Source organism: Mobula birostris, chromosome 4 (genome assembly GCF_030028105.1).
Source record: "Mobula birostris isolate sMobBir1 chromosome 4, sMobBir1.hap1, whole genome shotgun sequence".
Taxonomy (NCBI): Eukaryota; Metazoa; Chordata; class Chondrichthyes; order Myliobatiformes; family Myliobatidae; genus Mobula; species Mobula birostris.
The window spans coordinates 40,065,591-40,080,423 of NC_092373.1; the positions used below are offsets into that span (position 1 = coordinate 40,065,591).

Below are 14,833 nucleotides of genomic sequence, written 5' to 3' on the forward strand. Positions count from 1 at the left end.
TTAAAAACTAGAAGAAGCCATATGGCTCTTTGAACTTGCTCTTTCATTCATCAACATCATAGTTGACCAAATGCCTTAGAGCCAATTTTCTGCACCATTTCCATATTTTTGATCTGCTGAATACACAGAAATCTATCTTTGAATGAACTCAGCGAGCCTCTAGGGTAGAGAATTCCTATGATTCATCATCATCTGTATGTAGAAGTTTTCATCTCAATACTAAATAGTCTATCCCTCATTCTGAAACTGTGAACTGTGGTTATGGAGTTGTCCCTAAATTCATCCTATTGAGTTCCATAAGATTAAAAATAAATTCAGTATCTTCTGATATATAGAGTTTAAAGGAATGACAGAAAATACTGAATTTATTTCTAATGTAAAACCAGAAAATGCTAAAAAATACCCAGTTCAGGTAGCATCTTTGGAAAGAGCATTTTTATTTAAGTTCATCTAGAGCAGGGGTGGCAAACCTGTGGCACACGTGTCCAAAACAGCATGAGCAAAAATTTTGTTGGCACATAGTATGCAGTGCCACGCCAGATTCTTTATACCTCACCCAACATAAAATGATTATCTTTACTGCCAAATGAAGCAGTGAAAATTTTTTTTACAACCCAAGACCAATGAGATGTTTACATAGGCAATGTCTCAAGCCAGCTTGGTACCAGATAGACGGTTGTAAAAACATGTGATCTTGGATGAAACATTTTGAAATCCTTGCAGATCTGGTTTGGCTAGTGAATGGTTACACTACAATACAATTAAAGATCATGTTATTTTTCAATTATCCTTTTAAGATATTAACCTTTGTTCATGTTTTCTAAAATGCTTCATTTATTTCAAAGTGTGTGTTAAAATGTATTAATAGTAAAACAATAAACATACAAATAAGCAATAAAGTCCATCATTACTGTTTAAACATAGAAACATAGAAAATAGGTGCAAGAGTAGGCCATTCGGCCGTTCGAGCCTGCACCGGCATTCAGTATGATCATGGCTGATCATCCAACTCAGAACCCTGTACCTGCCTTCTCTCCATACCCACTGCTCCCTTTAGCCACAAGGGCCATATATAACTCCCTCTTAAATATAGTCAATGAACTGGCCTCAACTGTTTCCTGTGGCAGAGAATTCCACAGATTCACCACTCTCTGTGTGAAGAAGTTTTTCCTCATATCGGTCCTAAAAGGCTTCCCCTTTATCCTCAAACTGTGATCCCTCGTTCTGGACTTCCCCAACATCGGGAACAATCTTCCTACATCTAGCCTGTCCAATCCCTTTAGAATTTTATACGTTTCAATAAGATCCCCCCTCAATCTTCTAAATTCCAGAGAGTATAAGCCTAGTCGATCCAGTCTTTCATCATATGAAAGTCCTGCCATCCCAGGAATCAATCTTTGTACTCCCTCTATGGCAAGAATGTCTTTCCTCAGATTAGGGGACCAAAACTGCACATAATACTCCAGGTGTGGTCTCACCAAGGCCTTGTATAACTGCAGTAGTACTTCCCTGCTCCTGTACTCGAATCCTCTTGCTATGAATGCCAGCATACCATTCGCCTTTTTCACCGCCTGCTGTACCTGCACGCTCACTTTCAATGACTGGTGTACAATGACACCCAGCTCTTGTTGCACCTCCCCTTTTCCTAATCGGCCACCATTCAGATAATAATCTGTTTTCCTGTTCTTGCCACCAAAGTGGATAACCTCACATCTATCCACATTAAATTGCATCTGCCATGGATTTGCCCACTCACCTAACCTATCCAAGTCACCCTGCATCCTCTTAGCATCCTCCTCACAGCTAACACTGCCGCCCAGCTTCGTTTCATCCGCAAACTTGGAGATGCTGCATTTAATTCCCTCGTCTGTCATTAAATATATATTGTAAACAACTGGGGTCCCAGCACTGAGCCTTGCGGTACCCCACTAGTCACAGCCTACCATTCTGAAAAAGTCCTGTTGATTCCCACTCTTTGCTTCCTGTCTGCCAACCAATTCTCTATTCACATCAATACATTGCTCCCAATATCATGTGCTTTAAGTTTGCACACTAATCTCCTGTGTGGGACCTTGTCAAAAGCCTTTTGAAAATCCAAATATACTACATCCACTGGTTCTCCCCTTTCCACTCTACTCGTTACATCCTCAAAAAATTCTATGAGATTCGTCAGACATGATTTTCCTTTCACAAATCCATGGTGACTTCGTCCGATGATTTCACCACTTTCCAAATGTGCTGTTTTCACATCTTTGATAACTGACTCTAGCATTTTCCCCACCACCGATGTCAGGCTTACCGGTCTATAATTCTCTGATTTCTCTCTCCCTCCTTTTTTAAAAAGCGGGGTTACATTAGCCACCCTCCAATCCTCAGGAACTAATCCAGAATCTAAAGAGTTTTGAAAAATTATCACTAATGCATCCACTATTTCTTGGGCTACTTCCTTAAGCACTCTGGGATGCAGACCATCTGGCCCAGGGGATTTATCTGCCTTTAATCCCTTCAATTTACCTAACACCACTTCCCTACTAACATGTATTTCCTTCAGGTCCTCCATCTCACTGGACCCTCACTCCCCTACTATTTCCGGAAGATTATTTATGTCCTCCTTAGTGAAGACAGAACCAAAGCAGTTATTCAATTGGTCTGCCATGTCCTTGTTTCCCATGATCAATTCACCTATTTCTGACTGTTTACTAATTCATTAATCAATTGTAATCTCTGCTCAAAATTATCATGGCACAAGAGAGATTTCTTTTAGATTATCACCACCCCTGCTCAAGATAATACAGTCCTAATCTAACAAATCTCTCCTATTATAGCAAACCTGTAATGACAAGTACAGAAGAGCTGTCTGTAAACTGAATGTACTTTATATTTTATTACCGCCAAACAATTGGTACTAGAATGTACAATCATCACAGCGATATTTGATTCTGCGCTTCACACTCCCTGGATTACAAATATTAAATATTAAAAATAGTTAAAATTAGTAAATATTAAAAATTTAAATTATAAATCATAAATAGAAAATAGAACAATGGGAAGTAAGATAGTGCAAAAAAACAGAGAGGCAGGTCCGGATATTTGGAGGGTACGGCCCAGATCCGGTTCAGGATCCGTTCAGCAGTCTTATCACAGTTGGAAAGAAGCTGTTCCTAAATCTGGCTGTACGAGTCTTCAAGCTCCTGAACCTTCTCCCGGAGGGAAGAGGGACGAAAAGTCTATTCACTGGGTGGGTCATGTCCTTGATTATCCTGGCAGCGCTGCTTCGAAAGCATGCGGTGTAAAGTGAGTCCAGGAACCGAAGATTGGTTTGCGTGATGTGCTGCGCTGTGTTCACGATCTTTTGCAGCTTCTTTCAGTCTTGGACAGAACAACTTCCATACCAGGTTGTAATGCACCCCAGAAGAATGCTTTCTACAGTGCATCTATAAAAATTAGTGACGGTTTTAGGGGACAAGCCAAATTTCCTTAGTTTTCTCAGGAACTAAAGGCGCTGGTGGGCCTTCTTGGCAGTGAACTCTGCTTGGTTGGACCAAGTCAGGTCATTTGTGATATTGACCCCGAGGAACTTAAAGCTTTTGACCTGTTCCACTTGCGCACCGCTGATGTAAATGGGGTTGTGCGGTCCACTACTCCTTCTGAAGTCAACAACCAATTCCTTCATCTTGCTGAGGTTGAGGGATAGGTTATTGTCTTCACACCATGCCACCAGGTTCTTAATTTCCTCTCTGTACTCAAACTCATCATTACCCGAGATACGGCCTACAATTGTTGTGTGATCAGCAAACTTATATATTGAGTTTGATGGAAACTTGGCCACACAATCAAGGGTGTACAGAGATTACAGCAGGGGGCTGAGTACACAGCCTTGCGGGGCACCGGTGCTCAGAGTGATTGTAGAGGAGAGCTTGCCCCTATTTTTACAGCCTGGGTCCTGTCTGTGAGGAAGTTGAAGATCCAGCTGCAGATCTGAGTGCTAAGGCCCAGGTTCCGGAGCTTAGGAATCAGCTTATTTGGAATGACGGTATTAAAGGCAGAACTGTAGTCAACGAAAAGGAGCCTTACGTATGCATCTTTATTCTCCAGGTGTTCTAAGGAGGAATGTAGGGCCAGAGAGATGGCATCTGCCGTTGACCTGTTGCTCCAGTAGGTGAATTGCAAAGCGTCAAGGTTGACCGGTAGGCTGTGGTTGACGTGTGCCATAACCAATCGCTCGAAGCACTTCATAGCAATTGATGTCAGAGCCACAGGTCGATAGTCATTCAGGCATGCCACCTTGCTCTTCTTCAGCACTGGGATTATCGTTGCCTTCTTAAAACACGAGGGGATCTTAGACTGAAGCAAGGAGCAGTTGAAGATGTCAGCAAACACTCCAGCTAGCTCACTTGCACAGGCCCAGAGAACCCGTCCCAGGACGCCAACTGGGCCCGTCGCCTTCCTTGGATTTATCTTCAGGACGGCCCTTCTAACGTCTTCCTCGGTGACGATGAATCTCGATGCCACCAGGTCCGGTTCATCCGGAGGGAGCGGGACGCTCCTCTTCTGTTCGAATCTTACGTAGAATATGTTAAGTTCATCAGGAAGAGAAGCACCACAGTTATTGATATTCCCAACCTTTTCTTTGTGCCCAGTGATCTCATTTAGACCCTGCCATAGTCTACTGGCATCCCTTTGGTTAGCCTGGGCTTCCAACTTGGCTCAATATTGCCTCTTGGCACCCTTAATGGTTTTCTGGAGTTCACGCCTGGATTCCGTGTAGCGACTGGTATCCCCGGACCTAAAAGCCGCAGCTCTAGCCTTTAAAGGGGACTTGCCCTCATAATTCATCCAAGGTTTCTGGTTAGGGAATACCCGAATATTAGTTAAGTTGGAAGTGAACAACTTCCCCCAAAATCATAAAGTGAAATCTTAAGCCATGACGGTTCTTGGGGAATGATTTGCAAAGTGTAGACTGGGGAAGGCCAGAGTAGGAGGTTACCAGCAGGTGAACTGTGATTAATGTTTGTCTGAAGTGACAGAGGAAAGCTGATCTGCTAATTACAGAAAACACTATCGGCAGCTTTATGAAAGGAAGTGTATGCTTTCAAAAGGTTGCTTGGGGTTATTAACATCTGATCTTACCTGAAGGAGAGTTTGGAGAAGGCACTGACTTTTTTTATAGGCAATCCCTGCATTGTTTTCCAGTGAAGAGATTCAAGTACTATACCTAAGAGCAAGGTCAGATTTTCAGAAGTCAAGTCTTTTGTAACCCAAGGATACCCAGTATATGTTTTTTCTAATAAAAGAGACTAAACTGCACTCAATATTTCACGAGGACATTTTTAATTCTCTACTCAACTGCTCTTGTAATAATGACCAGCATATAACTTATTTCCCTATTTGCCTGGAAAAGCTGCATTTGGCTTTTAGTGAATAATGCACAAAGTCACATAGATCCCTCAGACATCAATATTACATATCCTCTCCCTATTTCAGAAATACTCTGCTTTTCCAAACTTTCCATATTATATAGCATATGTTGTTCTTACACACTCATCAGTTTGAAGCCCCTTTATATCCTCCTCCTTCTTACTAACAATCCATCTATTATATCATCAGCAAACCTGGAGGTTCCATTTGGTCTCCTCAGCTAAAAATTTGAAGTAAATTGTGAATAGCTGAAACTGTGCTATTAGTCAAAGCCTACTAACCGAGCAAAGGGTCTCAGCCTGAAACATCGACTGTTTACTCTTTTCCAAAGATGCTGCCTGGCCTTCTGAGTCCCTCCAGCATCTGCAGATTTTCTCGTGTTTAAGAAATTGCAGAGTTGCGAACGAAGCCTATCGTGGAAACCCGCCTCCCCTGTCTACACATTACACTGCCTTGGGAAAGCACCCAACATTATCAAAAATGCCTCTCACCCTGTTATTCTCTCTTCACCCCCTCTTCCATCTGAAAGAAGATACAAAAGATACAAAGGCTTGAAAGCATGTGACATCAGGCCCAAGGACCACTTCCATATTGTTGTTTTGCTTGAGTGCACCCCTGTATGATAAAGATGAAGTCTTGATCACTCAGTCGCCTTCATCATGGCCCCTGCACCTTAATTGTTTGCCTGCACTGCACCTTTTTTCGCTGACTGTAACATTATATTCTGCTTTTTTATGTCTCCCCCACTTAGTATTGTGTGTTGGCTGTCCATTGTTCCCAACGATGCCGTTTGTCTGTGCAGCTCATCGAAAGAGCTGCGTGAAGAAAAGCCTCTGCAGGAGTTTTTTAGTGAAAAAGCTGTTGCAGTGGGGCAATTCCACTCTCTCGGCCTTAAAAATCTTGGTCCAATGGTATGAAAAATCATCATAAGACTTCCTTGGCTGCAGTGGATAGCCATGACACCTTCTGTGCCTTGAAATGCTCTTCATTCTCCACGAAGCGTTGCAGCACTGCCTTCTTCACCATTGAGTCTTGTAGTTGATCTCATCCGCCTGGATCGCTGGAACTGGCTTCTCATGCTGGGGTTGGCATATCCCTGTCTCTCCGGGGCTGGAGGTTCCTGCTACCCTCACCTGGTTTGCACCCCGCCCCCCCCGAAGTGATGTATGGGGGTGTGGCCATTGTCGGATGTAAAATAGTTCCTTGGAGCCACAGATGAGAGCTGGGTGGCAGGTGGGGACCAAAAGTGGAGAAGCTGCTCCTCGGTGGAGCACAATAAGCTGGCCAGAGGTGCTACAATGCATCTCATGAATGAAACAATCTGTTTGGATGGGATGCATGCAAAACTTTTCACTGTGTCAATGATAAAATAATAATTCCCAGTCTTTGCTTTCTGTTCAATAACTAATTCTCAATCCAGATCAGTACATGACATTCAACCACATATGCTTTAATCTTGCTCACTAACCGCCCATGTGGGGCCTTATCGAAACCCTTCCAAACATCCAAATATATCAGAAAACCTCCAGCAAATCAATCAAACTGATTTTCCCCACATAAATAACTAAATATATGGATAGGAAAGGTTTACAGGGCCGTTGGCCAAACTCAAGCAAAGGGACCTGGCTCTTTGGGCATCACAGTTGGCATGGATGAGTTGGACCAGAGACCCTGTTTCCACTCTGTATGACTCATGATTCTATATCCACTCGGATCCCAGACAATTCTATTCTTCTTTTCAGCTATTCTGTTACTACATACTTTAGACTGTAGCATCTTCCCCACCATTGATATTAAGTTAAAACGTCAGTAGTTTGCTCTCTCTCCTTATATAGGGCAGCATTTACTACCACTGAGTCCCAGGAACATTCACTATCTTCAAAGTTCCAAGATGTGGATTATCAAGTCTTCTTGACATATCGGATTTTAGTCTCAATAGCTTATCCAGTGCTTTGGCAATATTTATTTATTTCAGTTCCTCACTCCTACTAGACACTTGGTTCTCTGGTACTTCTGTTTTCATGGAAGAAAATAAACACTGACAGACACAAAGGAGTTGTTTAAATATTGCCTTTATTTTGTCACATGTATATCCAATGGTAATTCCTTTACCTTTCCTTATTCTCTATAATAAATTCTTCCCTGTCTAGCGACCCACATTTGCTTTCCTTCAAGATTCAGGATTCCATGTCTGTTTCTTGCACATTCCTGGTTTTCACTAGACCACCACTACTCCCTTTACTATCCTGCCTCACTCGGCTCCTTGACCACGTTATAACTCACGTTTTTGACTAGGGTTCTGATCATCCCTTCCAAAGTCGTCTTGTGGGTGAGGCATTTTTTACGAGAACGTAGAAAGTCATTCTCGTAAACGAGTTCCATGATCACCGCAAGCTCAAATCCACACTCCTTCTTAGGCACTAGCCTTCCCACCACTTCGAAAAGCGGGGCCTCAAGAAGACGGCATCCCTCATTAAGGACGCTCACCATTCGGGATATACAGTACCTTCTTTGCACTGCTACCATGAGGGAGGAGGTACAAGAGCTTGGAGACCCAGAAACGTTTAGGAAGAGCTTCTTCCCCTCCACCATCAGATTTCTGAGCGATCAGTGAACAATACCTCGTCAATCCTCTTTGGGACTATTTTGTAACGGAGTAATTCTAGGTCCTGCTCTGTACAACCGCCGCTAAGCAGCGAAGAGCGGGAGACAACGAAGCTGAGGGGATTGCAACGACGCTTCAGCCCATTGGTCCCCTGACGGAAGTGTGCTGGCGTTATGTGTTTCCGGTGCGGTGCGGGGCGGGCCGGGCCAGGCCGGGCTGGGCGCGTTGATGATGTGGGAAGAGATTGGCGTCGGGCTGCAGACTGTATACGCGGGTTAAAGTGCGGGTTTGTCGTCGAGGAAAGTAAACCGGTGGAGTTGGTCGGTGGCACGGTGTCTCCTGCCGGCTTTATGTTGAGCCATGATTCGCTGGATACGGCAGCAGCTGGTAGGTTTGGCTTGTGAGGGCTGTCGGTGGGATGAGCCGAGGGTGAAACCCTAGGGTGCCGCTTCCGACTTTCGCCGGGGTTTAAAAGGGCCGGGCCCTAGACTGGAGAGTTGTACAAACTACCACTTGCCATTCAGCGGGTGGAACCGCAATGGCTTCTCACACGGATTGTGTAGTTCCTGGTGGTGGACCTTTGCAACAAGATAGATAATTTCTCTCAGACTCTTAAGTTTATTACAGGTAACCTGAGATAATTAAACATGGTTATCATTGATCGTTAATGTCAGCTCGGTTACCAACACCTGCTGCTGTTTCCGTCACTGAGGTTCTGTAAGGGTTTATTCGATATTGTTCCGTTGTCATGTACCACTTTATGAGACTGGTAATGAAATGCTTTCATTTCACAGTTGCAATACAATATAATTAAAATAACTTGAGTTTAGCTGACAGCAGGTGACATTACATATTAAAATGCCAAATCAAACTGCCCAGGATTGTGATTCGACGTGACAAATATGCTATTGGCTTCCAAATACAGTTTTTGGCGTATAAACATTTTGCATTCGTGATGCTTCTCATCTCTTTGAAGTGTAAATTTGTTGGAGAGCAGTCTATTTTGTGGAAGTACAAGTTGCAGGAACATATAGCAGCAAAATGACACAAACAGCACCATAGATAAAGACAGGACTAAGCCCACCATCCTTCACTCCTGGTACATTGTTCTTCAATATCTTTAAACCAGGGTTTCCTACCTTTTTTTTAATGTCTTCATTACCCCCCTACCATTAACTGAGGTGTCTGTGGACGCCAGGTTAGGAGCCCCTGCTCTAAACCACATCCTCTTTAAATTAGCTTCCCAATCTTTAATACCTATTACATTTTTGATCAATATTTTTCTGAAGTTTGCCATTGTTGATTTTGCGGGATAGTGTGGAAATAGGCCATTAGGCCCAACTAGTCCATGCTGCCCAAGATGCTGCTTCCAATCTAAACCTATTTACTGTTATTTGCCCTATAACCTTCCATATCTTTCCACTCCATGCACCTGCCCAACTGTCTTTTAAAAGTTGCTATTGTATATGCCTCAACCGCTTCCTCAGCAGCTGAGTCACATAGAATTCACCCTTTTTGCATGTATATATTAAACAAAAAGTTTAATATATACATGCATTCCTCCTAATGTTTTCCCTCTCACCTTAAACCTATGCCCTTTATTTCTTGATGCACCAACTCTTGGGGGGGGGGGTGGGAAATAAGTGTATTTGCCTGACTTATTCCCCTCAAGAATTTATAAACCTCTATAAGATCACCTCTCAGTCTCCTACACTCTAAGGAATAAAGTTGTAGCTTGTCCAACCTCTAGATAACATCACAACTCCTAGCAGCATCTTTTCTGCGCTTTCTACTTCCACAAGCCTGTTGTGTGGAAGTGTTTACAGGCATTTTGACTGAACAGCCCTGTGTAAACTTAAACTTGTAGCTCAGTGTTTAGGAAAATAACTTTGCATTCTGAATGGTTCATAAACCCATGAACACAACCTCACTGTATTGCTCTATTTTTGCGCTATTTATTCTCTTATTGTAATATAGTATTTTCTATGTACTGTATTGCAGAGCAACAAATTTCACAATATGTCAGTAATAATAACCTGATTCTGATTCAAAAGTTAATTTTCTGCAGGACACAATATAGGAAATAATTCATCAATTGTATGGTTTCAACACATTAAATAAAGCAGGGTTTGAAAGCAGGATATGACACTTAGGTGGAAAATAGTGGTTGTCAGAGTCCCTAGCAGTTAATCATGAATTTACATTTTGACACATTAAAGTTTGGTAGTACACTATGACAGCTGATATCATAGCACAACTCTTTCCTAATGATAGTAAATAGGATATAAATGGTGGGTGGGTATGTGTTGAGTGATAGTTTAAAATCACATAGCTGTAAGCATGTGGTGCTGTGGCTTTGTAATTGGCTATCCTTGTTTTAATGTTGTATAAACAGATATGCTTGGATGAAGTATGATAGTATGTACTTAAATCACTACATTGAAATTAACTTAGCTCAATAAAATTGTTTATACTTCCTGTGATGCATTCAGAAATCACAAAAAGACATTGGACCCAGTGGCCAAGTTCAGTGATCGCTTTAGCATCTACATATGTTCTCAAAGCTAATTTATTTACCCTTTTATCTATTAAGAGCCTCTCAATTTACATTTTATTGGCAACCTAGTAAACCTAACAGGTTATTAATTACCATTTCAATTCCCTTTAAATGTTCGCATAGCTTGACATCATAGCTAGGTAGTAATGAATTATTGTTTGTGTTATGTGGTATCTTGAATACAAATTACAGTTGACATGCTCATTGGAATGAGCATTGAGTCTTTCGTTATTTATTCTTCCCAACCATTGTATGATTTTGAACATTCCTATCATACTGACCTCTCCCCATCTGATAATCATTAGACAATCCAGTTGTCATAATAATCAAGAGTCCTGACGAAGGGTCTCGGCCTGAAACGTCGACTGCACCTCTTCCTAGAGATGCTGCCTGGCATGCTGCATTCACCAGCAACTTTTATGTGTGTTGCTTGAATTTCCAGCATCTGCAGAATTCCTGTTGTTTGCATCATAATAATCAACCCTTGATTCACTTACCTCGGGCTCCTATCTCTAACTGGAAAAAGAAGTTTTGTAAGAATTCATCAAATAAGTCCTACTGTTTTTAGTGTTCCTATGTATAGAGACCAAAATTGTTTCCCCATCAAATTGTTTTTCACTCGTCTCGTGATCGTTAGTAATTCTATGATCATAATTATATTTCATCATTATTGCTCAATCAAAAAAAATTTGTCATTTTTGCATGCCAAAAGGTAGCCAGAATTCTAATTGAGGTTAAAATTGTATGACAGCTATATTCTTTTAAAAAAAAAATTAGGAACCCTTGCATTTGATAAATGTTTTCTATTATTCAACTTAATGTTTTTAGCTGAAGAATTCATTGGGGAGAAGAACAAGTCCCACTTCAACTTTATATATCTATTACAGATTTTGATTGGTTCTTTCCCTGACATTTCAGAGCTGTTCACTTCAAATAGTGAAATTTTATGGATTTGGTCGTGTGTCCATTTGATCATGTTTAAATAGAGTAATGCGTTTGGCCTTGGTCGCATTTAATATAGCAGTACAGGTTTGTAGTTTTAATGTGAATTTGGCCACTATTCATGGATTAGTTAGCCAGAATAAAGCTGTAGGCAGAATATTTGCCAACTAATTCCCTTGAAAGGTGTAAATACCACCAGTGAAATTAAGACCACCAACATATTACTTAAGCTTTGTCTGAAAATGAGTATATTTAAGAATAAATTTGTTCCTTTTTACTATTGCATACTGCGTTAAATATGTATACGTTGTATTTATTCTTTCTCTACTCCTAGTGCTTTACTGGTACAATAACGATTTTATTTAGTGTCAAAGTTATTTTGTTTAGGATTGTTTTGATGTTAATATCCATGTCTGATTTAGTTAACAATAAAACCCTTGTAAAGGGCACAGTAATGTAGCAGTTGGCATGATGCTATTACAGCACGCCAACGATCCAGGTTCAGTTGTTTTCTGTAAGGAATTGGTACTTTTCTCCCCATTGCTGCGTGTGTTTCTTCTGGGTGCTTGGGTTTCCTCCCACATTCCAAAGGCATGCTGGTTAGTGGCTTAACTGATCACATGGGTGTAATTGGGAAGCATGAGCCTGTTGGCCTGATACAGTATGGTAACAGGCTGTATCTGTAACAAGTGAAAATAGTTACTGCAAACAAAAACAGATAAGCCCTTTGTTCTTTTACTATTTAATATTTGCTGGTTTAAACCCTAAGGAGACCTTAATGTGTTCTTAGAAGTAAAATATCATGTGGTTAATGACAAGAGCTCCATTTTAAGTCCTTCATTGCATAGTTATGCAAGAATATAAAAATTCTGGGAATATGATGCTTGGCATGTATAAAATTAGGTAAAATCTGAAAGGTTTAAAGGTAAATATGCTCTAAAATGTAATGTCGAGATTCATGGACTGTACTTTTCCCACATAATACTTGACACCCGATGATTCCAGGAACATCACTGAAGATGTGTCCAGAAGCATCAATAGATGTATGTACACAGCTTACACCCTGAGTTAATCAGTGACAACCAGGAAAGACTGGGTGACAACCACGAAAAGAGTGGTGATGACTGGAGAGTCAGTGACAGCCCGGAGAGACGGCAACCAGGGCAGAACGGGCTGGCAACCCAATCTGTGTCCTCTGAAAGGAAGACCCCCACAAAAGCCACAAAGAATCTAAGGAAAAGATACCCCCAGGGGTGCCCGAGAGGTGGGGAGGATGAGCACCCCAGTCGGATGGACACAACGACATCAGACCCAGGCAATGAACAAACGACGATGAGGAAGCAGTGTGCATGTGGCAAGATCTGCGAGAACGATCGCGGCTTGAAGATCCACCAAGCAAGGATGAAGTGTTTGGCGGGAGCAGGAGCAGCACAACGCGCAGGTGTCCAACCTGGTGAGACGAAGGAGGGGCCAGGCCCGGAGTCACCCCATAGTGCCCGGAACCTCCAAGTGTTGCAAACTAATCCCTCGAACATAAAGTCTGACAGGAGGTGGATCAAATAGCCTGCAGCTAACATGACTTCACTGTGGAAGCAGTTTGATGAAGATGTTAACCAAATTCTGGAGGCAACGGTGAAGGGAGGGGTTGATAGGAAGCTGCAAGCCATGACAACAATTATTGTCAGTATCGCAGCTGAACGGTTCGGAGAAGAGGAGAAGGAAGGCTCCAAAACATCTTACTCGAAGAACCAAAGAGCATTGAGGATCCACAACATCAGGCAGGAGATGAAAGCGCTGAAGTCCCAATACAAGGAGGCAGGAGAAGAGCGCATTGGCTTAGCCCAGCTGATGTGCATACTACGAAAGAAGATCAGGGTCCTCCGCCAGGCAGAGTGGCATCGGAGGTGGCGTCGTGAAAGGGCTCGAAAACGTGCTGCCTTTATCGCCAACTCCTTCAAATTCACCAAGGAGTTGCTGGGGGAGAAGCGCAGTGGGAAACTGGCCTGTCGCAGGAAGACATAAACCAACATCTGAAAAAGATGTATAATGATCCTGAAAGAGAGCAGGAGTTGGGAGAGGGCGACATCCTAATAGACCCACCTGAACCGGATGTGCAGTTCGACATGTCAGAGCTGCGACTAAAGGAAGTCAGAGAGGTCGTCCGCAAAGCAAGGGCAAGCTCGGCTCCAGGACCAAGCAACACCTCGTACAAAGTGTACAAGAACTGCCCCAAACTCCTGCTGCGTCTGTGGGAGATCCTGAGAATCTTCTGGAGAAGGGGGAAGATCCCAGAACAGTGGAGAGTGGCTGAAGGGATGTGAATTCCGAAGGAGGAAAATGCCACCCAGATAGATCAGTTTCGCATCATCTCCCTGCCGTGTGTCGAGGCGAAGATCTTCTTCAGTGCAGTTTCCAACTGGTTGTGCACCTACCTAGCAAAGAACACCTATATTGATACATCAGTCCAGAAGGGTGGCATTTCAGGGATGCCGGGCTGTCTGGAGCTCATCAGTGTGGTGACACAGCTCATCAGGGAGGCCAGAGAGAACAAGGGCAACCTGTCAGTGTTGTGGCTTGACCTGGCAAATGCATATGGCTCCATTCCGCACAAGCTGGTGCAGCTGACACTGATCAAACATCACGTCCCCAGCAGGATCAGAGACCTTATCGCTGATTATTACAGCAACTTCAGGATGAGGGTCTCTGTCTCTTCAGGAGCAATTACATCAACCTGGCACAAGGTGGAGATCGGCATCATCACAGGGTGCACTATCTCAGTGACACTGTTCTCCCTAGCCATGAACATGCTCACTAAGTCTGCTGAACCAGAGCGCAGAGGGCCCAGAATGAATTCTGCTCAACGGCAACCACCGTTCAGGGCATTCATGGATGACCTCACAGTCACCACAGAATCAGTCCCAGGCTGCCGGAGGATTCTGCAAGGGCTCGAAAAGCTGGTGGAGTGGGCCCAGGTGCGTTTCAAACCTGCCAAATCAAGATCGATGGTGCTGAGGAAAGGGAAGGTGGAGAACAAGTTCCGGTTCAGCATCGCAGGCACAGCCATCCCAACCATCACAGAAAAGCCAGTCAAGAGCTTAGGCAAAGTTTTTGACAGCTCTTTAAGGGACACAACATCCATTCAGGCAATCTGCACCGAGTTGGATGGCTGGCTGAAATCTGTGGACAAGTCTGGCCTACCTGGGAAGTTTAAAGCCTGGGTGTATCAGCATGGCATTCTTCCCAGAATCCTGTGGCCCCCCTCGTCTATGCAGTTCCGATCTCGACAGTCGAAACCTTAGAGAGGAGGGTTA

At 43.0% G+C, this 14,833-nt stretch overlaps 1 protein-coding gene across 4 annotated transcripts in view; it reads left to right on the plus strand.

The window, feature by feature from the left end:
- The first annotated feature begins 8,222 nt into the window (after positions 1-8,222).
- atp11b (ATPase phospholipid transporting 11B) overlaps positions 8,223-14,833 on the plus strand; it is a 178,089-nt gene continuing 171,478 nt past the window's right edge. For all 4 annotated transcript variants that reach the window (XM_072255213.1, XM_072255216.1, XM_072255214.1 and 1 more), the window contains exon 1: positions 8,223-8,410. In XM_072255213.1, coding sequence (XP_072111314.1) covers positions 8,384-8,410 — 27 coding nt within the window. In that variant the 5' untranslated portion in view covers positions 8,223-8,383. The remainder of the gene's footprint in view (positions 8,411-14,833) is intronic.